The sequence below is a fragment of the Nelumbo lutea genome, chromosome 6, assembly GCF_056320005.1.
Source record: "Nelumbo lutea isolate HS-2025 chromosome 6, American lotus-T2T, whole genome shotgun sequence".
In the NCBI taxonomy this organism is placed as follows: domain Eukaryota; kingdom Viridiplantae; phylum Streptophyta; class Magnoliopsida; order Proteales; family Nelumbonaceae; genus Nelumbo; species Nelumbo lutea.
In genome coordinates, this window is record NC_142689.1 from 14,375,644 (window position 1) to 14,399,959 (window position 24,316).

At 36.8% G+C, this 24,316-nt stretch overlaps 2 protein-coding genes across 2 annotated transcripts; both read right to left on the reverse strand.

Moving 5' to 3' along the window:
• LOC148847503 (Cyclophilin-like peptidyl-prolyl cis-trans isomerase family protein) lies at window positions 1-22,528 on the reverse strand. Its single transcript, XM_088949525.1, has 7 exons — window positions 22,404-22,528; window positions 9,283-9,485; window positions 9,104-9,199; window positions 8,949-9,010; window positions 7,699-7,832; window positions 4,195-4,279; window positions 1-301 (listed from the first exon to the last, which is right to left on the reverse strand). The coding sequence occupies exons 2-7, from the start codon at window positions 9,352-9,354 to the stop codon at window positions 256-258; spliced, it is 495 nt and encodes a 164-aa protein (XP_088805651.1). The 5' UTR covers window positions 9,355-9,485; window positions 22,404-22,528; the 3' UTR covers window positions 1-255.
• On the reverse strand, window positions 17,387-23,026 carry LOC148847504 (Ubiquitin carboxyl-terminal hydrolase family protein). The gene is made up of 4 exons (XM_088949524.1): window positions 23,012-23,026; window positions 22,404-22,525; window positions 18,827-18,874; window positions 17,387-18,752 (listed from the first exon to the last, which is right to left on the reverse strand). The coding sequence occupies exon 4, from the start codon at window positions 18,739-18,741 to the stop codon at window positions 17,500-17,502; it is 1,242 nt and encodes a 413-aa protein (XP_088805650.1). The 5' UTR covers window positions 18,742-18,752; window positions 18,827-18,874; window positions 22,404-22,525; window positions 23,012-23,026; the 3' UTR covers window positions 17,387-17,499.
• Window positions 23,027-24,316: the final 1,290 nt, after the last annotated feature.

Below are 24,316 nucleotides of genomic sequence, written 5' to 3' on the forward strand. Positions count from 1 at the left end.
TTTCAACTCAAGAGAAATCACATTCAAATAATATAGATATTGATAACAGTGCGTCATTTTACACTAACACAAGCAACCTGCCATTGGTAGATCCATCACAGTTCATTTCTGAATGGAGTCTCTATCCCGAGAATTAAAGGAACGACCCATACAATGTTAATGAACATTTTATATAAGAACATGATTCAGAAGCATTCCTCACTAGATAGTAACATTGGCCCATCAACCTTTGGCCTCGTCCCAAATAGTAGTACATCAATCTTTGACTGTGGTCCGCAATATCTTCACATCATGAATAGGTCTGTATCAACATAGTAAAACAAATCAGTATTGCTCAGATTTAAAGAATAGTCATCGGTGATACTCCTGTAGAAAGGAAACAATAAGAAATATGGTTTTCCCCAAGATAGCGGGAGAAAAAGTAAATGACAAAGTATCTTGAGCTGCATATAGCATTGATCACCTTGGTTTTAGTAAAACATACCAGAGGATTTTCCGGTACTGGTACTCTTATTTCATAATTCTTGCTTCTGAGTGGACAGGTCGCAGGGAACAGAGGCAACTAGTGATAATAAAACCAAATCCTTGACGATACTAATCTTGATCTAACGAGACATACCATTACTAAAAAATAACAAACAAATGATACTGCTATTTTCGTATTTTGTCACAAAAAAAAAAAGGAAAAGAAAAACTAGCAAAATTTTGCATTGGCCCTGACTGATTTGGGATAACTTAAGTAAAACATTGCAAAACGGAATCAATATCACTTGATGATTTGGATGAATATATGAAACATATAATACCTTTAATATATAAACTTTATAGGGGGAACTCCAAAGGATCCCTTAGCCAAGAGAAGATTCCTTTAAGGACATTTTAATCATGGAAATGTTATTCTTTTCCATTTTCCTTTTAATTATATTGGTGTATGTGTTGAGAAAAGTTGCAAGAAAATAACAAATTTTAAATCCGGAAATATATATACAGCTCCTAATGATAGCAGATAAATAAAATAGGGTGAAGAAGACAATTTGTGCGATTGATGGTTAAGAATAGAGATGGAGAAGAAAGTAGATAACTTGCTGCTAACCAAATAATGAGAAAGAAATTAGAGTCCAGCAATGAAGCACTTTAGATTTAGGAAGATAAGTAATGGGGAGAGAGAGAGAAAGAGAGAGAGAGAGAGAGAGACCTGACTACAACTAGAATTTACTAATCAAAATTTAACTCTCCTAATTTTCAATCATAATAGCTTTATTTATGGACTCAAGATAATGGTTTTGATCTAAGAAATTGATCAAAAACAACTCCAAAATGCTTTAGAACTAGGAAAAACCTATAAGGACACTCAAAAATGGGCTCTTAACTCCCAAACCAGCTTTAACTACCTAATAATCCTACTTAAAAAATAAACAGAATAAATTCCAACATAGCCTCAATAAAAACTTTTTAATCCTATCATACACTTATACCCTCTTACTGAAAGAGCCATAGCTTTCCAAAAAACTTGGTCTCTGCACCACAATTTTCCAAAAAAAAAAGAAAAGAAAAAAACAGAAGAACCTATGCTGATCAATACATCCTTCAAAACAGCTTCAAAAGGTTTCAAACTAGAGCAGGTCTCAAGGACTGAAAAAACCCTTGATTGAATTCTCTAATCCACAATTCAAAACATCAACCAACAGATGGCAAAGGGAACTTGCTCTGATACCATATCAAGAGCAGTTTGAAAAAAGAGAACAATTTGAATGGGCATCAACAGTAGCACACACCCCAAAGAATGATTAATGATTAAAAACAGTGAGAAAGGATCATCATGTCCTCTTACAAGAATAATTAAGGAGCCATACACATATGATGCTGTACATGATACAAGAGTAGACCCAAGCCCATAAATAAGTAAACAAATATAAGATAGATAATCAGCCTGTAGATTCTCTACAGTTGATACCAGCTATCTGGGGTCTTGGGAGGGGTGAACTGGATAAAGACCAAATAGGCTAATACCACTTCAAACCATGTCTTTTTCAGCTACCCAGCTCCTGAAATTGCATTAGATCCCCCTAGGCCTAGGTTCATTTTAAGGGCTTGTTATTTCTTGGTCACCCAACCCAACAGCAGTTTCAGAAAATACTGAAGTTACATTGCCACTAAGGACACAAATGTGGATACAAATGGTTTATACAGGAATTTGCCTATCCGAAAAAAAAAAAGGTTTATACAGGAATCCTCCACAGCTATAGATCATTTCAGAATGATATTACGAATCTAGGTTTTAACATTACATAATTTCCTGCACTAGGAAGCAGAACAATGCCCAGACTTTTTGCTTTCCCTCGTACTAGACAAAATGAGCTTCATTAACAATGATAAGTGAAGAACATACATGCAACAAGGCAAAAACAAGGAGCAAAAGAAAATAAAATACTCAAGTTAACCTGTTGGCCCCCATATATACTTACAGAGGCTGCTCTATAAAGATTGAACCCCAATGCAACTGAGCTCCATTCCACTCCTGGCTAAGGAATCAACTAGCTCATGGCTAGATCCCCTGATCCAGCAGAACAAGCCTTTCCCTCTACCCTCCAAAGAGAAACAGAATTTAAGGAAAGAAAATCAGCCTCAAAACTCTTAAGAGAAACAGCATCTCAGTATGAATAAAATCACCAACTCCAACAAGCCCCAAGTAGACATGAAAGATCTCATCCCTCTTGGCTCATAAAAAAACCCTAACCTCTCTCTCCTTTTCAGGCACAAAGGGGGTGTTCTCATATAATTTTTGTTTTTTCATTTCAAGGGCTTTTGCCTTTGTGGGGGGAGTTAAGAAAGTTGATCTCCCCTCCTCTGTAATTAATTATTCTGTTTAATTAATGAAATCTTTGTTATCGATCAAAAAAAAAAAAAAAAGGATTCAGGGTATACACATTGGATGTGTCTAAATTCATGTCAACACATCTCCACTTGTGTGTCTGTCTCTGTGTTGATTCATCTTCCCTCTAGTGGAATTGGAAAGAAATCAGGTTGACCTTTATCTAAACAGGTATCCATCTCTGAGGTGGGCATATATGTATGGCCAGTTTTTCTTATCAGAAAATGTTAAAGATTTTAATGATATTGTAAAAAAATAATACAATTATCATGTGCCAAGCACCCTCTTGAGGGCAGCAAACCTTGCTTAACCTCCACCTAAAAATTTCCAAGCTCCCCCCTTGGTGAATTAAACCCCAATGCAACAACAAGGCTATTGTCTGAATAATAGTTTTCAAGGTGCCAGGGCAAGGCTAGGCAATAAGGGGAGCACTTAGCCTTGTCACCTAGGCAATGGGTTTTTTTAAAATAGAAATTCAACATGTTTTTCATTTATAACATGTAACTCTATTGATATGAAAAAAGAATTGGATATATTCACAATACGATAAAATGCCAAACACCCCAAAGTGATGGATTGTCCCCATTTTCTATCCCCCAAAGTGTTTGAAATCATATTAAAATTAAGACCCATCATGGCAAATCAACATATTCATGGGAAGAAAAATGAGAAAACAAGGAAGAAGCCTAACAAATCTACATATTCAGTTCAGGTTTTCAAGTCTTCAAGGGTTCAAGACAGCATACACCAGGTGTGCTGATTGAACCCTAACAAATAATAAAATAATAAAAAGAGAATATCTAGGCATTTAACCAAGGCAACCCTCCATGAGCGCCTAGTCACCTAGGTATCACCTTGGAAACCATGGTCTGAACATGGTATCCACTTTTAGTTAGTCCAAGCTCCAATGCCAGCTTATTAACCCCCCTCACCTAGGTATCGCCTTGGAAACCATGGTCTGAACATGGTATCCATTTTTAGTTAGTCCAAGCTCCAATGCCAGCTTATTAACCCCCCTCAAAGTTTGTCTACACCTCCATGATCAGATGATCCTGAGTAGTTGTTTCTAATCCAGTAAACTTTTTTTTTATCAATACTAATCCAGTAAACTATCACATGTCAATCTCCTTCAATCAATAAATCCCCAAAGTTTAAGGACTTTTCCGTAGACCATCCTTGGTCTACATAGCTCTAACCACAGTTCTGCCCAAGTAGAACCTCCAAAGCCAACAGGACCAATATAGACACAGCAGGTTTGACCAATCTGTATGTGTTAGAATGACCATTACTCTAAGCTAAGAATTTATTAGAATAATTTATACCTGTCATTATTATCAGTTTGAACACTACCAAGTCTTTTGATGATTTCCATCCCTCTACACACTCTTCCAAATATTGTGTGTTTTCCTGGAACAAACAAAATCATTAATGAGCATTAAGCACTATCAAAACAAAAATTGAAATTGATTTTGCAATAACAAAAAATTTCTAGAAGAAAACAAAGCCCCTTAAACTCATTTGAAGATGGAGATTCAAGTTCAGTAAACTTAAAATGAATTACTACACAAATACAAAAATAGAAAGTTAATGAAAAATTTGGTGCAAATGATAAAATGTTCTAATGAAAATTGTTTACACGGCAGTCATAAATGCGTATAACTGGATAGCAGAACTGTACCAGAAGATAACTAGAATGTGCTTTTGAGGAGCAAGTAAAAGAAGAGAAACTGCATGGCCTAAGTTACATCAATACAGAGTTAGTGACATCAAAGAAATCACGAGTCATGATAAGGAGAAATGATATGGCACAACTCTGCTCCTGAAATTTAGTCATCCACAAGTTTATACATCTGTCTGTTCCCTTCAAACCATTAGACATGTCTTGCTTCCTTACCCAACTTGTCGAATATGGAACTGATACCAAGTGTCAGCACTCTCTATCTTTGGTGACCAGTAAGTCTGGAATCAGGGATTGTTAAATTTGACCATACACTATAACATGCCAGCAGTTGTTGGAGAATCACCATTTGGTACTTCAACAGAGAGAGCTAAAGTGGAGAATACTTTCTTTGGTACTACAGAACTCTCTATCTTTGGTGACCAGTAAGTCTGGGATCAGGGATTGTTAAATTTGACCATACACAACATGCCAGCAGTTGTTAGAAAATCATCATCTGGTACTTTTGCAGAGAGGGCTAAAGTAGAGGGTACTTTCTTTGATGTCACAGAACAACCATAGGGTGCATACTGAAACCATTACAGACTGATTTGAAGATCTCAATCATCAATAAGTTGAAGTTCACTGGTGTTAATCACTCCTCTGCAGTTCCTTTACACGTGCTAGCAAGTAGCGAAAAGTTCTACTGTTGGCATTGGAGAAGTAACAGCGAGCAGAAACTGATGGTAAAAGAGATGATTCTTCCAATTGATAAAATCCAAATTGATTTTTTAATAATAAATATGATAGTGTATCACTTGCAGCTTAGTCAACCCAGATTGAATTGTTATCAGATTGGATAAAAAAAAAATCCAATTCAAACCAATAACAAAAAAGACCACATTTTAAATCCAATTCAACCCAGTTGACTTTAGAGGATATCCAAATCTGATTTAATTGGACCTAATGTATTGACTGACCTATCTGGCAGAGTGAGCTGTGAGGTGTGGCCTCACTCTTAAAGAGGCTATAACCAGCCAAAGAAAAGAAACACCTAAAGAGCTGTCCAATACAAGCTTATCCCTGTTTACCCCTTGTTTGGCAAGAGAATCAGTCATTTTGTTTGCCGACCTACGTACCAATTGACACCCCGCATTCATATTCTTGTTAGCCATTTAATTTTCTTTATAAGTTCCCTAAAAACACCAAACAATCGAATCTGGATCCACCAACCACCTTAGAGTCACCTTCAATTACTAATCACTCCAGACCAATGTTTTAAAACACGGAGGCGTGATGTGAGGTGTTCCACTACCTAGAGGAGTGAGGCGTAGTTCAGAATGTAAGAGGCGTAAACCTCCCGAACACAAGGAGACGTAAGCCTCCTTGAGAGGAGGGGGGGTCAGGAGGAAGGAGGAAGGAGGAAGAAGAGGAAGGGGTGTAAGCCTCCTCTTAGGCTTATGCTTCCTTGTGTTCAAGAGGCTTACCCCTCTTACGTTCTGAGCTACACCTCACACCTCCAAGTAGTGGAACACTTTGCATCACGCCTCCGTGTTTTAAAACATTGACCTTGACTGCTTCCATCGAAGTTCAGTTTAATAAACCCTTCAAGAGGATGAACCCAATGTGCAATTACTCTTTTCTTACAAGATGAACTGCTAGGCATAGGATGCAATACTGACCAACACTTCCACAACTCATCAAAGAAGACAGACTAGAACAAAGTAGTGGTTCTCAACCAATGTATTACCCTTGCCAAAATACAATCCATGATCATGAGAGTTTGACAAAAGTTCTAGTGCTGGCTACCACCTTGATGCAGCCTTCCTCCTTTATCCAAGCTTGAACCAGAAGTGTACAAGCTAACAGTAGCAGAGTTCATCCATTCTTAACATATAATATGTCAAAGTGATCATCTTGATGAGCTCTACATAGTGGAAAATAAATCTAAGAGATTCATTTGTGGTTTTCAATTCCAAACTCCATCTTTTTAGCCTAAAAAATCTTTTATAGTAAGTTTTCTATTTTTGGTTGTTTTAGCATATTTTGAGTTCAGGTTTGTTTAGCAAGTCTTCGTTGAATTTAAGAATCCCTGTTTATGAAGTTTGGGTTGAATTTGAATTTTACTGTTTTTAGCAGTTTTGTTATTTTTGGAAAAGCCTTCCAGGGTTTATAAATAAGGCAGTATACTATTTCTCTCTCCTCGTAAATTCAAGGTTTTGTTTTCCTTTTGAAAGATAATAGTACTATTATTTCTTATGCTTCCCGCTATGTCATATAACATTTAGCAGAAATAACAAAATGTGCAAAGCACATCTTTACAAATGTTATTTGGATATTAACCACATCAAAGTGTTTCATTAAAATGTAATAAAATCTGAACTAGAATATAATCATTTAGATTCCCCAAAGAGGAAGAAACCAGATACAAAGCCTCTAAAATATGAAGACCAAACATATAATAAACCAAATAAACATATAAACAGTATATATCCAGGGAGGGACACTCCCCAATATATAGCTCCTCTCTCCCCATCCATTTTAGCCATACTAACTATTAGCGAGTTCCCCAATATCCTTGTCTTTATGCATATTGTCTAAGTAATTAAGGACAAAAAATCATAAAATCAAAAACTTGTTCCTCACAAACAAGAAATGAGTAGGGATTTATAATATACCATAGACATCAATGAGCCAAGGAACTTAGAAATTAAAGATCAGGCAGAAAGATAAGGTTATATAGAATTGTGAGTTTGATGGACTAAAAGATTGGATTAGACAAGAGAGGAGGAAGAAAGGAGTAAAAAGAAGAAAGGAAAAGTTTGAGAAAGCAAAAACATGGGCTTTGAGCCCTTCTAGTTGGTATTTATAATAAACCGTATAATGACAAAATTGTCCTCACATAATAATAGAAGAGACTCCCATGCCTTGACTTTGCAACTCAACAGATAGAAAATAGGGCCATCAAGAATGATTAAAATTTAAGAAAAGTCATAATTTATAAAAATGCACTGGCATATATTACTCTGTCATTACAAAATGAGCTATACACCACAAGCTATGTATAGACAAGTACAAACATGCAAAGAGGAAAAAAAACTGTTCAAATAGTATTTCAAAGAAATTGATGAATGGATTATGATGGATACTTAACAAAAAATATCCTTACCATCAAGTGATTGAGCTGGCGCCAAAGTGATAAAGAATTGGCTACCATTGGTGTTTGGACCAGCATTTGCCATGGATAATATTCCTGCTCCAGTATGCTTTAAATCAGGCTTTATCTCATCCTCAAACTTGGAACTGTAGAGCATTAACACAGAAGTCACAACTGGAACCCTTAAAGGGAAGAAGTTCAACATGTCAAACAACATCCATTTGTCTTTAACACAACCATTTTTTTTTTGATAAATTTAACACAATCAAATATTTTACGATCATAAGCGAGTAAAGTCAATTATATTTGTTGTACCATAGCAAAAATTATTAAAGTTGTATGTTTTGAATATTCTGAAATAGAAGTTAAATAAACATAAAAGCCAATGAAAGGATGATCAACATCTTCGTTATAAATTTTCATCATCATTTTTTCATAACTGATAAAAGGAATTTGTATTACTATAGAGGAGGGCAAGATGCCTCAATTGTAATGGGATTGGCTACATCATCCTGTTTCACCATTCTGTTCTGTTTAGTGTCATATCCCTTGTAAATTATGAGTGCTTAAATCATTTCTTACCACTTCAACCCATGTTCTTTACAGTCCACTACTAGCCATTCTAGCCCCTTCAACTTGCAACAAATTACTTCTTACAGGTGCTGTAGATCATTTGTAATTGAGAATGTAGAAACAAAATTGCAGAAGACAATCCAAACTGCTGGAAAGCCGTAAATCTTTTGATAATCACGTCAAAAGTAGAAAAATAAATAAGATGAAGCCAGCTGCCGAATCATATCATGAAACGCAAGTAATTTATAAACCCCAAATAATATATATGAACAATAATAAAGTGGATTATTTTCGTATAGCTGTGTTTGTTTCAATCTTAAGGGGAAGAAATATAGCTGAAATATTTCAGTATAACAACGAAGCCTACGTAACAATTTCTTTTTTTTTTTTTTTTTTGAGTAGAACTCTAAGAAGGGAAAAAAAGAATGAGAGAAATAACTGAATTTTCAACAAAAGAAACCTGGTTAAAAAGCAATGAACAACCCAATAAAACAAGAACCCTCACAATTTACATAGCCTATGTAACAATCGCTAAGTCTAAGAAGCAAAAAGGAATGGAAAAAATGAAGTTTTCAAAAAATTCTGGATAAAAGCAATAAGCAAATTAATACAAAAAGAACCCTCAAATTTTATATAATAACTACTATTTAAATAAAATTAATAATTAGAAAAAGAAGAAGAACACTTACCCATATATCGATTCTCCGCCCTTCCCTGTTCCTGTAGGATCTCCACCTTGCACTATAAAATCCTGAATAAAAACACATAATAAAATCCACCAAAGGATAAGAAAAGCACGTTTTATTTGTTGGAAAAGGAAATTAAGAGGGAAAAAATGAAAAACCTTAATAATTCTGTGAAACTTGATGTTGTCGTAGTAACCTCTTCGAGAGAGCTCGATGAAGTTTCTGCAAGTTCTTGGCGCGTGCTTGTAGTATAGCTGCCACCCACCATTTTGTAGTTAGTAAACAGTTTCGCAAGTAGAACAGACACACACACACACACGGAGAGAGAGAAAGAGACCTCGACAGTGAAAGAGCCCATGGAGGTCTCAAGAGTGACCTCCGGAGGCCCCCCTTCTGCACTTCCCCACATTGGTTGCTGCTGAATATCACCGTTCAAACTCTTTGCCCGCTGCCGGAGTCCACTGTTGCAGCCTCAACTCAAAATATAATGACGATATTGCTGAAATCACGGGCAATGTCTGTCACGGCCTCACGGGAGCCCTCGAATCGTGAATAAAAAACTCAGGTTGTGTTTGGGTAAACTTATTCATGGTACTTTTTATTTTCGAGCAGCAAAAAAAGCATTTGATAAAAGTGCAAATGCAAAATCGAGGTAAATTCGTACTACAGTTCAATTTTGTAATTGTTTGATAAGTAGACATGTTCATGGGCTGGGCCGGGCTCAGGTCGGGCTTTCACTCTGTATTAACAGATTTTTTAAGGCTCGAGTCCGAGTCCGGTCCAACCATCGGGCCTATAACTTGGGCCCAAGCCCGAAATTTAGACCATATTGTTACTATTACTACAACCGAAGCGGCTGAATAGAGAGAGATAGAGAAATTATAAAGAAAAGAATAAATATATATATATATATATTAAATTATAAATATATTTTTTAATAAATATTATATTATTTATATATTTTATATAATATATAAAATACATATTATATATTTTATAAAATATATAATGCTAAGTTGGGTCGGGTCGAGTTTTTTTGACAAATCCCGAGCCTGACTCGAAACACAGTCGGACTTACTGTGTTAGGCCTGCGGGCCAAATTACATGACCAAGCCCGATCGAGGTGCGGGCCAGGCCATCGGGCTACCCGACCTATGAACAAGTCTATTGATAAGACTGTAAGATGATCCCCATGAGTCTAGATCTATTCCTCACTGTGCCCGTCTTTGAATTTATTATTCATGGGGAGATATTCCCATTATAGGGTGGAATGTGGCTGTGAGATCAATGTAAGACACGCTATGTAAGGACCAGATCCCAATTCTCTCATATACAGTGAGATGTGCTCGAGAACGGTGAGAGGAACGTGAGGAATAGATGTAGACTCCCTTAATATCTGATGTATTTATAAATATTTGTTACATGCTAAATGAGATTTCAACAAGTCACTAAAGATGTTAGATGCTTCACTTATCTTTTATTTTTTTGATATCTTTTGAAAGGCCACAATGGTGTAACCCATTCCCCAACCCAGGTAGGATTCGATTCGAAGTCTCTACTACGATCAGCTGGTTGTATTTTAACATTTCACAAGGTTTACTTAATATCAAGACTTCAGACTATATTTGCATATTTGAACAGGAAAAAATGTGTTTTAGGCTGCCTTTGGTTGTAGTACAATTTTATTTGGACTTACAAGTGTATGGGAGTACAAATGAAAAGTGATGTATCCAAATTCACACTCAACACCAAACTGACAACGTGTGACACACCTGTAGGGACAATCCCATCATCTCATGGACTCGGAGGGGCATCATCATCCTTTTCACCCTTGGTTAATGCGGAGACTTAATGGCAAGCGTTATAACCTCGGTCAAGCCTCTGGGTAAAACCAATGTTTTTGAACCATGTTGACCCAGATGGTCGAATTCAGCCCAGAAATCGCCTAAGCAATTCATTTTGTTTCACTCGTAATTCTTGTTCTTGGGTCAAAAACCATTTTCATAAAAAAACGTTGATCTGGGTGGTCGAATTGTCATCTCGTTTGACTCAGACAATGTTTTGCAATTTAAGAAAGTTGCAGAGAGGAAAAAAATGCACAAACTCAGATTTGAGATCCAATACAAAGAGAAAGAGAGAAGAAGAAGACACTAACGTTGCAGAGAAATCAATCTCAAATCTAAGATCCGAGAACTCAGATCTCAGATCTACGTCTATTGTCGTCGTCACCATTATCGTCGCTGATGAAGGTCGAATCATCCTCATCTTCCTTCTTCTTTCTTCCTTCCATCCTCCTTCTTCTTCCCTCACTCATTTCCTTTCTCTTCTTTTCTTTTTTTACTTTCTCCTTTCTTTCTTCCTCTTTTTTTTCTTTTTCAGCCAAAAATAGTCTCTTCTCCAGTTCTCTAGTTCTCTGCTGATCTGGAAACCGATAGCTAGAATGGTTTCATTTTTTGGTCAGTTTTTAAAACCTTGGGTAAAACTCAGCCGCATGGTGGTTTACACCTTAATGTCCTCCTACTTAATGACACCCCAATGTGCAGAGCTGTTACCTAATGTACACTATGCATGAACTAGGGACGCCTTAGCTATAAATATGGACTCAGAGCTATATGTAACTATCTTACACAATCTTAACTTCTTAATTACTCTTGCACTCCTTTCACTCCAGTTTCCTTGAGTCTTTGGTTGACTTAACCATTGAAGTTTTTGCCTCGGAATCACACATGGGGGTTTTGACATCTTTTCATTACTTTTAAGTAGGACCCTAGGCAAATTCTGGTTTAATTTACTACCTTTGGTTGTAGAAGAAGAAGAAGAAGGGGCAATTGATTGAATGTCTACCCAGCCCCACAAAACTTATATTTATATTAAGATGCTTAAATACAAAGAAAAAAATTACAGCCCCCTGATTTATCATTTATGATTTATGAGGCAGCAAGAGAAATAAAGCCAAGTCTTGCAACTTCATTTTTATTTACATTTTACTTTTTACTTCATTTGTACAGCCATTAAAACAAAAATAAATCAAAATATGTACCCAAACCATTTGTACTACCATAGTTTTGCATTAGTGAAAGTTGCACTGCAACCAAGTACAGCCTTAGAATTTGGGTTGCATTTGGTAAAAGTGCAAATACAAAATCAAGGTAAGTTTTGTACTCCCGTTCACTTTTGCAATTGTTTGGTAAAAATACATCTTGGTACTGAAAATGCAAAACCAACTATGGTGCACTTACAAATATTTGATGCATGCTAAATCAAGGTTTCAACAAAATCATGCATTCATGCTAAAGATGCACATGGTCTACTTGTCCTTCATTCTTTCACATTTTATAAGTTGTATTTTCGCATTTCACAAGGTGTAGTTACCATCAAGACTTTAGGTTATGTTTGTTTGCAATATAATTTCGTTTGCTCTAGTATAAATGTATGGGAATGCCAATGAGAATATAAATTTTAGTTCATTTTTGCTTTGGATTTTATTGTGCATAAGGTTTTATTTTTCTACAAATAAATGAAACAAAATAAAACTTATAACCCAATTAAATCAAAGTTTGGATTCAACTTGCTTGCACTCCTATGCATATAATTGCACTGCAAACAAACAATGGCATAACAAAATGTTAACTATGATGCGTCATTTTATCACTAGTTCACACCTTTTACTTCCTTCTTGCTGAGCTTCCCGCTTAATGTTGTCTATTTCTTTGGGCCCAATCCCAATTACATGACAATTGGGCTCCCTTCGGTCTAGCATGTTTTCAATACGGAACCATATCCCTCAACTCGGGTTCCTTGCTTGGGGTTCCCAATCAACTTATTACTCCGAGAATCAATGGAGAATTCCGTGGTCATTTGGGCCCAGGTACAGATGACGTGGCCCAATTGGCTTAATCGTTGGATGCCCAAAACTATATTAGCCCTGCTGAATCCAAGTGGGTGTAGGTCCACTACCAATTCTTGCCCTTGCATAGAAGTTGTTTGGTTAGGGTTTGAGTAACAAAATCATGGAACTTCCACGGTCCAACAAAATGATCATGATTTTGCCTTCAATCTACCCTTTCAACCTCATGGTTTGCGGGGATACTTGAATTGTTAAGGACTTAAGGCATGGAGAGAGATGGGATGGCTCAGGTTCAGTGGTCTCGCGTTGCCCCTTTTTCTAGCCCGGTTTGATTTCTCTTTCATAGACCTGGGTTGGGTGGGTCGGGTTCAGGTTGGGTCAAGGTACTTTGAGTTGATTTCAGGTCGGATTGAATTTTGGGTTAGGGTTGATTCATGGATCAATTCAGGTTATCCTAACAAATAATTAAAATTTAAAAGAATAAAGAAAAATTATATAAAAATGTCAAAATTAAAAGAATTAACCTTAAGATTCCAAATAAAAAATAAAAAACTTAAAAATTTAACAATTTAAAGAGAACAATAAAAAGTAAAAATTAAATAGAAAAAATTAAAGAGTGAAAACTTCTAACAATACATAAATAATCTCAATTAGATTTGACAACCGGGTCAGCGGATTGACCCATGACCCAACCCAACCCAACCCAACCCAGTTTTTTCGAGTCGATTTGGGCCGAGTCGGTCATTTTCACATTTGGGCAACCAAATATGAGACCCTAAACCGTGTTTTTTTGGATTGGATTAGGTCGGGTCCGCAGGTTGGGTCAGTTTTTTGCCAGGTCTACTCTTTCATCCTCGGCTTGTAGTAAGAATGCTTGTTGTGTTTTATAGTGACGACCGAGTGTGATTTTCTCATCGCACGTGTAGCATAATTCCTTGTTGCACCTATCTTGCATTTCAACCCAGTTAAGTCCCTTAGGTTGCTCCAAATGAATCTTTTTGTTTGGGATGGGGAGTCGGGTCACTTTCTTTAAGCGGTTCAACTGCTCTTCATGATGCGAGCGAGGCTGGCAACAGCGGCCACAGTCGCAAGTTGCCAAGCCTTGACCTCCAATATGATCTCATCTCTTAACTCTTGATGCAGCACCTAATTACACTAGCTCATGGGTCGGGCTTTGTTTACATTAAGAGAAAATGTTCAAGTCCGAGCCCAAGCCGGCCCGACTATAAAGTCCGAAGCCCGGGCCCAATTAGAAATTTAGAAAAAAAAGATTTGTCATTTTTAATTTAATTAAAATTATTTCATTTATACTAAAATACCTCAAAACCTAAAAAAATAATGAAAATTTTCATTATTACTTGAAAATGAGAAGAAAATATCATATATATATGTTTTTTTATTATATAAAATATATTTTTATTAATATAATACATTATCAAATCGGGCTTGGGCTTGGACTTGGGCTTGGGCTTGGACTTGGGCCAGGCTTTTTTGAGAAAACCCGAGCCCGACACGAAAAAAAATCGGGTCCGATATTTTAGGCCAGAGCCTGAGCTCGTAGGCCTAAAATCTTATCCAAGCCTGACTTAGATCGGGCCAGACCTGTCGGACTACCCGGTGCATGAACATGTCTACACCCAACTAAGGCTCTTTTAGGCCAGCCATGGGTGGCAAGCTTCTCAAACTTGTTCTGGTACTCCAAAACCGTCCCATCTGTTTTACTCTACTAAGATTTTTGTCTGGGTCATCATAGTTGGTAGCGCCAAACCTCCAGTACACTACCTTAGTGAGATCACCCCAAGATGGAAAAGGGTGTGATCGGGAATAGGGCATCACCAGTCAAGTATATGGAAGCAATGGTCACCCTCTACAGGCTGATGATATCAAAATATTCAAAATAACATTATGGTTTGTAAACCTAGGATATCGGGTCCTCACTTGAGAATGGAGAGAAGTCCAACTTGGGCGTCGAAGTGATGGGTCCCCCACCACATCATGAACCACTTTGACTTGATCCCTTTGGTGTGATGCCTTGAACCTCTGACTCACAGATCACGGCTGACAGAACTAGAGAATTGCGTCACCACCCCAGACAGAGTCTCCTTTAGTTCTCCAAATACCTTGTGCACGTCAACTTCCAACTTGTCCAAACGGTCATCCATGGTGACCGTCCTAGTTGCCAACATCGGCTCTGATACTAGTTTTGTTGGGATACTACCCAACTCAAGAACCTCTCCGAGGGGGTTCACCTCCAATAAAAGAATAGGGGAGAAGGTAGAAGAAGAATTAGGAAATATCACTCTGCATGTCTTTCTCTTTCGACCAGATATGCTATTCATAACATTTTATGACAATCATTACCTACTACTCGTCTCATAATCGATTCTGATTTTCCATGTGCAGATCCTAACCAATTAAGCTGGCGTGTTCTTCTGTTTGCGGGTGTACACAAAACGAACTGGGTGCAGGACTTGTGTTGCATCTTCTGCTGCTGGGCTGCTATTAACATGGGCCTAAGTCGTAGCTAGGAATGGCAATGGGGCAGGTTCAGGGCGGGACAACCACTCCCCATCAGAGATGGGGAATCTCTGAATTTTCCCCACCTCGAGGCAACCATATAAAAATTATTCAATTTGTAGACAAATTACAAATGGAATTATGAGAATTTGATAGTATTTTAGGAATTGAATTATAACACTTTGCGGACACTTTAAAAATAGAATCATGGGGTCTAGGATTTTAGGAATTTAAGGAAAACTTAGAGATATTTTAAAAACCTATATTAAATTTAGGGATATTTTACTAATTTACCATCGGATTTAGGAAAATATGCAAAACCCATCCTCTCCCTGTTTCTCGATTCAACACAAAAAATATTTTCCCCATCTCCGCCTTGCCTCTGTTTAAGGTTGGGGAAAACCCACCCCATTGGGGGCAAAGCAAGGCAAAGCCCCAGTTTTATAGTAGAAATTGCTATCCCTAGTCGTAGCTAGAGTCTATGAATCTTGGGGGCTTCCATCAGCATATCCCAAATAAATTCAATTATGTCTTAAAAGACATAGCTTTGCAGCACCCATGCTCAATTGCCACTTGCCAACATCATTGATCATACATAGAGAAAATAAAACAAACTTCAAGGGGTTTGGGTTGGAAAAGGGGTTTAAGAGAAAGGTTAATTCTATATTTTGAACTCCCTCTCGAGTATAAAGTAAATTATAAAATTAAAATAAAATGATTTAAATCTAACAGAGAAACAGGAATCATCAGCCGACCCATATAGTTGGATAAGATTGGATGACGATGATGATGATGAGACAAGTATAACAGAAGTTGGGTTCTATGCCTGCCTGAAGAATCCAAGAGAACATTCATTAACAGCTGAAGTGACTGAACTGAAAAACTTATTGCTTTGTTTTTCAGTGAATAAGTTTTTAAGGAAGTATTGGGCTCCTTAATGACCAAAGCTGTTCTTCAATATTTTATCCACTAAAAGACAAAGCAATAAGTCATTCAGTTTAGCCATTTTAGCTGCTATAAAATGAGCCCTAAGTCAGAAAAAATTAGATAAAGTTCATCAATGATTAATAATCACATCCAATGTGATGAACCTGATGAAGCTTAAAATTCTGATGTCTTAGCAGAACTATCAGTATAATGTATAATTCAAAACAGAAGATGAAAAATATAAACATGGAGTGGTTATTAATACAACATACGTTTTAAACCTAGAAAATGATGTTGTCATTAACATGAGTGGACTCAAGAAAAAAAAAACACTGCAATAATACCACTGAGCATGATTCCCACGATTTCTAGGAAAAGGGTTTGTACAATATGGGCAATTTGAAGAAGCAGCCCATATTTTCTTTTGATAATAAAAAGAAAATTTTATTAAAAGAAAAAAACAACAAAGAAGAAGGCCATATTTATAGAATAAATTGATACTTAAAGGATGTAACATGGAGCACACATCCTACATCAAAGGCATGATGATGAAAGAACCACCTGACACGTGGCAAAGGAGAAGAATCAGTTGAGAACAAATAAGGCAGGTTAGTTGAAGAAATTGAGATGAGAGCTGTTGCTGCAATCTGGTTGCTGACCAAGAGAGAGAGAGAAATTTGGTCATTGACTGAGAGAGAGATATAGAGGCAGAAACAGAGAAAGCAAAGAAACAAAAACCTGAAAAATTAAAATCACATTCAGATCCAAGGGATACACATGATCCAATCCAACCTAACCCATTTTAATTGACCCAATGGATAAATCAACCCACGTCTCAAGCAGGTGAGAGTAATTTTGTAATTTTTCATTTTTTAATTCAAAGTGTGCATAGGAAAAAAGATACATACTGATTAGAAGGTAGAGTCTATGGATGTGTTTATTCAAGAAAAAAATTAGGAGAGGAAAACAGGACTCTTTTTCAGCCCCAATTTGGATGTCATGAGAATTCCTAAGTCTAGACTTCTTTGTTGATTACTCCAACAAAAAGACCCCTAATATTAATAAGTGCCATTGTTCACCCACTCTATACAAGAAAAAAGTTGAAGAAATCAACACAGCGTAAACCAGAAGAAAACCAGAACAGGTAAGCTGAGCTCAAGAAACATAGAAGGAAAATTAATTGAGCGTAAGTATAGAATTCCAAAAAAAAAATGTTATTTACAAGAGTCTATGTCTATTAGTAAAAATCATAACTTTCCAGTTTCATGTATCAACCTGCAACAAAGACATTCCATCATTCAAATTGTAATCTCTCCTACCACTGAGTGCTACAAACTTATCATTGAATCTCATAAGAGAACATTTCTCAATCAAATTTGAGCCATCATAAGCTTCCTTGAGAAAAACTGTACTTCTTGCCCCTTTATTGGTGATGTAGAAGATGCCATGATTTTTAACCAAACAAAGCAACAGTTTAAATGGTAATTGATATTCAGCATGGAATGCATCCAATTGAGCAGAATTCATCCTCTTCTCCATGGTCAAACTTAGGAGTTCATGAAGCACTGCAACTGCACGTTTTCGAGCTTTTGGGTCTGCAGGGTCAAATCTTCTTGCATTCAGATATGGAGAAGGGAAGGGCATTTTCTGCCATTTCTGAATTTCTTCAAGATATTTTGTGTTGGGTCTAAAACCAGCAGGAAAATTCATACGGAAAGCAAAAGGGCCACAGAAGTTACCATCTCTAGACATCTTGGCCTTATTGCAGCCATTGAAATTCAAGCTCGCTTCACCAGCTGCAATATAACCTAATTTTTCTTCTCGTGCAGTAATTGCTAGAGAAGAATCCCAACATTCCAAGAGAAGGTAAGGTTTTCCATTGATGTCTTTCACAGAGAAAAATTCTGGGTACTTTGGAATCAAGGACATCTTGAAATCCCTAGGTAAACCCAGTTCAGCTTGGATGAATTCAATCTTCTCAAGAGGGATCCTACAGTCCATCGACATCATTAATAGCTTCCTCAGATTCTTTACCAAAATAGGTTCCACTAATTCTCTAGCTTTGGCTTCTTCTGCAGCAATCTTTTCTGCCTTTTCTGTCAGCCTAATTGACATGGGTGCTCCCTTTCCACCACTAACATGAAAGATTGAAGGATATTTTTCAATCACAGACATAAAATTCCATTTCTGGACAAACCCAACTTCTTTCTCAAGGTCTCTAACAAGAAGAAAGTGGTTTTTCTTGCTTTGGATAATGGTTTTGAGTTGTAGGATAATTGATGGCTTCTTCTGAAGGTCCATAACTTTATCAAGTTCATGTACTCTGTGATAGATTTTCTTCTTGGGTCTTCCTCCATAAGATTTATGCATGATTTGGATAAATAAAATACCAGAGCTTCTATTAGTAGATGTGGAGACCACAGAGGTCCATGCTTTCCACAAAATAGATGACTTGAGAGAAGGTTCATCTGACAGATAGAATGAACTCAAGGTTTTCCTATACATATGCAGTAGATCTGGAAAGAATAGATTGGAATCAAGTAGGGATATAGCTAAGTTCAATTTGATATTTGAAAGATCTGTAAAATACCAATTTGAATTTGCCAAGTTGAATGTCCAGATTTGATTAGCCAAGAACCTGTAAATTTCAACAAATCAAATAGAGAAGAGTATAAAATACAAAAAACCCATATAAAAAAAATGAATGACTTGTCAACTAAACCTATTACTACTGTCCATAGATTCCACCTAAACAAACATGACATGTTTTCTGTCAGTAAGATGATTTTTTTCTTGATTTAAAAAAAAATAATAAGAAGAAGAAGAATACATAATCTGGTTCCAATCTTTAACCAATAAGTTTATTGGTATCAGCAGAATGGAGACCAGATCATGCCTATAATATGGAAGACCTCCATTACAGGTCATTAGGTGACCAAAATCCAGTCCTGAATATGCCCAGGTATAACTCTATTCTAGCCAATTTTGACCTTAGAGGAGAAGTGAAACTTATGGACCATATGTCCTGCCTTGTTTTCGCCTTTATGGGTCCTTTTCCCATGGTTGTACAGGATATGGTGGAACTATCACAAAATGTAATGGAGAGCAGGAAATGGCTTATGCAGGCACATGCAATAAGGAGACTATTTGATATAGAATTGGCTTATTACTCGTTTATACAACAAGAGGATGATTATGATGCCAGATACAGATATGGATACGGACATGGATGCAGGAAATGGGGATATGGCTCTCCATTTCCTATAATCCTGGACATGGATACGGGTACAAGTATCCAATATAATATGCTTATATATGATGCGTTTGTATCTAGATTTTGAAGTTAAATGTCATTTCTCAAGACTTATGTCTTGCCAAATTTAACTAAATTTCTAAGATGTGCATTTTTTATATTTATAAAAAAAGATGTGCATATTTTTATATAGTATAATTTATTAAAACATACCATTTGCATATTTTGGAAGTGCCAATGCTAGAGTATGTTTAAAAGTAGATGTGCAGTATCCAATATCATATATGAAATCAGTACACTAAGCATATACAAGTATCTGGTACCATCTGATGATGTGTTGTATACTTGTATCCCCAACCAAATAGCCCAAATTCAAATTTATAATCTAACTACCCCAGTTGCAACCATGCTGGGTCCAGTGTTTGCCAAATTAGGAATGGTAGGCCTAAGTTCCAGCTAAATCCAATATAACCTTTGTTAGACAGTTTTGTATGCCCTTAGCTTCAATCTGATTTGATATACTTTTGATATTTAGTGTAAATAAATAAATTGCATGTTTGATTCATGTTGTTTGGTATGATTCTGTGTAAGACCCTAAAACTGGACACTTAATGAGACTCGTGCTAGTTTTAAATGTTCACAGCCATTGGATAAGTCTAGGGAGATTTATCCAGCCAAGGCTGATACTGGTGTGCTGCCAAGTGTTGGGATGGCCTGTCTCGGCCACCAGGGTAAGACCCAAGGCACATGCAGTATGGGATTACTCGAATCCTTGAACCGGACCAGATTTCCAATATTACCCTAGACCTTAGAGACAGATGGGCAAAACTGGAAAGTTACACCTGACCCCTAGACCCGATTATGATACTTCACTAGGTGTCGGATTGGGCTGTCTTTGATCTGCCAATCAGTGAGATCCTTAGCAGCGGTCAAAACCTGGGCATGTTGGGGCAGTTTGAGAATTCATCTGAGTGGGTGATCATAGTGACAGGATCAGCCCCTTTGTCGGAACAAAGGTAATGATCGGGAATGCACTCTCTCTGATGGAAACCAAACTGCCAGCAGTTGATTTCAATCGTTGGAATTTTGTTTTGCAATATTTATATATGATATATATATACGGTTTCAAAATGTTTGCAAATGGTTTTAATTCCAGGGATCCATGTGAGTGAAGAGTGCAACACTGTTCCTTGCAGCCGAGGGAGAGGTCCTCCCTTGTCGGGCGGGCAGTGCTTGATCATTATGGGTTGAGAGGTTAAGTGTAAGGCCATTTAAGATAATACATGATGGGCTAATCTTGCACCTGCCCACAATCCCTGGGTTTTTATAAGATGGCTTGGCCCAAGGACCACTTAATGTAAGTGTTGGGCCCATAGGGTCCATGTGATGGGCTCAGGGATTCACTGGGCTTCACAGTGAATTTGGCTAGGCCTTGTAATAAAGACTAGGCCGAACCCATGTGCCTGGTGTGTAGATCAATTCTTGGGTCTCACGCCATACAAAGAAGCCCAACTGGGCAGCAGATTGGAAACTAATTGAGCACTGATTATTTAATGGGCCAAAAGCCCATTTCGAACTGGGCTGATATGATCACCCACTTAAGGGGCGGATCTGAGATTAAGGTTAGCAAAAGGATTGGGCCTTTAACCTAATCCACTCTAGGAGACCAAATTCAAATCAGATTTGAATATGATAATCTCCTGATAAGATCAGGAGTTAGCTAACCTAATCTGCAGATAGGATTAAGATCATCCCCTATCCAAATGCTGATTTGGATTGGGATTACTCCTAATTAGGAGGTTTCTTAATCAATAAGAGAAAAAGGAGAAACCCTAAGAGAGATACAACAGAATTCGAACCTAGGGATTTTAGCAAGAAAGTTTGTTGTGAATTGAGATAGGATCTCATACATACTCCAGAGAGAAGAGAAGTATTATTCGCCATCTTCATCCTATGAATTCTACTCCAGTCGCCGCCATTCTCTGAAAAGATTGGATCTTTGAAGGAAAGAAATCAAGAAATCAGTTCTTGATATCAGTTTAGCAGAAAGAACTGAAAAGATTTGATGCTTAGAATTTCTAGAGGATTCTTGCGAAGGATTCAGTGTGTAGCACGCACTCTACTGGTTTCGTTCCACATATTGTTGTGTCATCTTCAGCAGGAACGGATCTTGGTGTCCTCTTTGGGCGTGAACACCAACTTTGGGAGATACTGCTTCTCTGGATCAGGAATAATTCCTCCATTGTCTTTTGGTTCAGATCTGGTTCGGTTATGGTTCAAGTAGGATCCTTGAATATTGCATTCTAAATTTAGGGAATATGATTCCCAGTTGGAAGAAGGTAGGAAAATAGTTGAAATTCGCCCACCCATTCGGCAACCTTTTTGGCGTCCATACGATGGATCCTACCATTCTTTCAACCTTTTGACTGTAAGACTATCAAACCATTGATTTTGTTTATACTTTAACTTAACTACCAATTATGGTTTGGCTTTTCATTCCACTCATAAACACCCGTAACATATTAGCTTTGTTCCTGAATTAACTAAATATCAGTGGTTATATCTAATGTGCAAATTATAAGAATTAAAGAGAAAAGTTGCTTTGTTCATGATACTCAGTATTATACTACAGAGTTCCCCCCTCCCCCTTAGAAGTTAGAAGCATACATCTGAGCGATCAATTTGTAATTTTCTGTTCTCCACCTTTTGGCATTGCATATTGTTTAGCAATCTACTTGTTACTTAATATATTATGTAAATCTTGGACTAACACAACTATGTCATTTTTTCTTCTTACTATGTGTAAATTCGGACAAAGCATGTTTAAATTATGTTCTAAAAGTGAATAGTCAAATAGCAAATTGAGAGACCAGTCATTGTAGGCGACAAGCCACTTAAAAGAGAGTTCACATACCACGTCTATCGTGTAAGGAGCATGGGCTTGATTCAATGCTCCTTCCATAGCATCTCTAAATGACTATATCTAGATTGGATGACCCTTTAAAGAAAAAGTGGCCTTTGAGAACAGAATAGCTCCTGCCAAAAATCAAACAAAACACCATGAGATTAGCTCAAGAAACAAATAAGACTTTAGATTTAAAAAATCAAGCTTACACAGAGTATAATCAATATGCAATTTGCCATTGTTTGGTACGAATATAGCATAGTTCCAAGTTTCAGGGCATTTAGGCATTTAGCTTGGGTTACGCTTAAGCCAACAGCTTGCAATTTCCAAAAGCCATGAAACGCATAAAATGAAACCTACAATAGATGCTATTGGATGCATATTGGAGTAGAAACTTGACAAGATTTAAAAAGATACACATCTTTCTCTTTCCTCCTAAACCTTGGGAAAGAAACTTTGTAGCACTTGAAAATCTAGAAGCAGCCAGTAAAACTTAGTTCTTAATTGTTGAGACTCAAAGTAACATGTCAAGTCTTATCTAAATCAAACACAAAATCGGAATTTCTCGTCATTACAACTTAATGGCATCCAAATGAGGCGAAGGGTCAAAGGCTAACCTGGGCGCCTTTGAGAATAAATCCAAAGATGAAGCTACTAAAACTGAGATAGAAGGAAAGACTGAACGCTCTGTATATATAATCAGCAATAAGGTTGAAGACTTGAAGTGGTGGTACAGAGGGATGCGGATGTGGCTATTAAGAGAGAGAGAGAGAGAGAGAGAGAGTTACAAAGGAAGGTATTGTCGATGGGTGGCCTTATAAAATGGTGAATGGAAGAGAATCCTGTCTCACGCCTAGGAAAGTGCAGGAGATCGGGCCGAGGTGGCGGCGGAAGCGGAGAAAACAAGGGCAAAAGGTTGGAACTCTGGAACCATATTCATTATCGAATAGAAATGGGTAATCTGCGACCCAAAACAATTAATCCATTTTAAATCACCCATTGATTACCTCCACCCAAACACTAAAAACGGGATTTTTGGTCTTAACAACCCTCGAATATTGTGAAAAAAAAGGCCAATTTCGATCTTAAAAAATAGGAAAATTTCCCCATTAGTAGTCTGTCCTGGGTCTAGTGCCACTTTGGTCTCTAGATTTTAAAATGTGACAATTCAGTATTCAAACTTTTAAGCAACAACCTAGTACCTATTGTTAATTAGTTGTTAATTAACCGTTAATGACAATTTAAAAATACACAAATGTCTTTTTGAGTGTCATCTAAGTTTCTTTATCAATCATCGGAACATTGACAAAAAATTAATGGTCTCAAATCATTGCCTCTTTTATTCAATAAAGTTGGGGTCACCAAAATGCCCACTCAAAAGTGACCCCAACTTTTTTGAATGTAAAACTTTAGGATTCGAGATTGTTAATTTATTGTCAATGTTTACATGGCTGATAAAAAAAATTAATTTAACACTTGAAAGTCATTTATGTCATTTTCAAATGTCACTTCACGATTGGTTAACAGTTGGTTAATGACAAATAATGGATTGTCATGTTTTAAAAGTCTAAGTACTGATTTATCACATTTTTTAGTTTGGAAACCAAAGTGGCACTAGGTCCAGAGTAGAGGTTATTAATCCAGGATTTTCCCTTAAAAAAATGGCCATTTTTTATGTCAAACTTTGATATGAAATGTTATTTGTAAGCAAAAACATACATTATTTGAAACGGTGTGAAGATATCTATTAGATAATGTTATGTGACAAGGCCATTTTTTTATACAGTCCATTTTAATAAAATTAATTAAGTAAATTATTTCATGGTTTAATTAAATGGCTCTAAAATATAAATAAGTTTTAGTTTACTTACTTAATTAATTAAATGATCTTAAAGTATTTAATTTATTTAGTTGAATTAAAT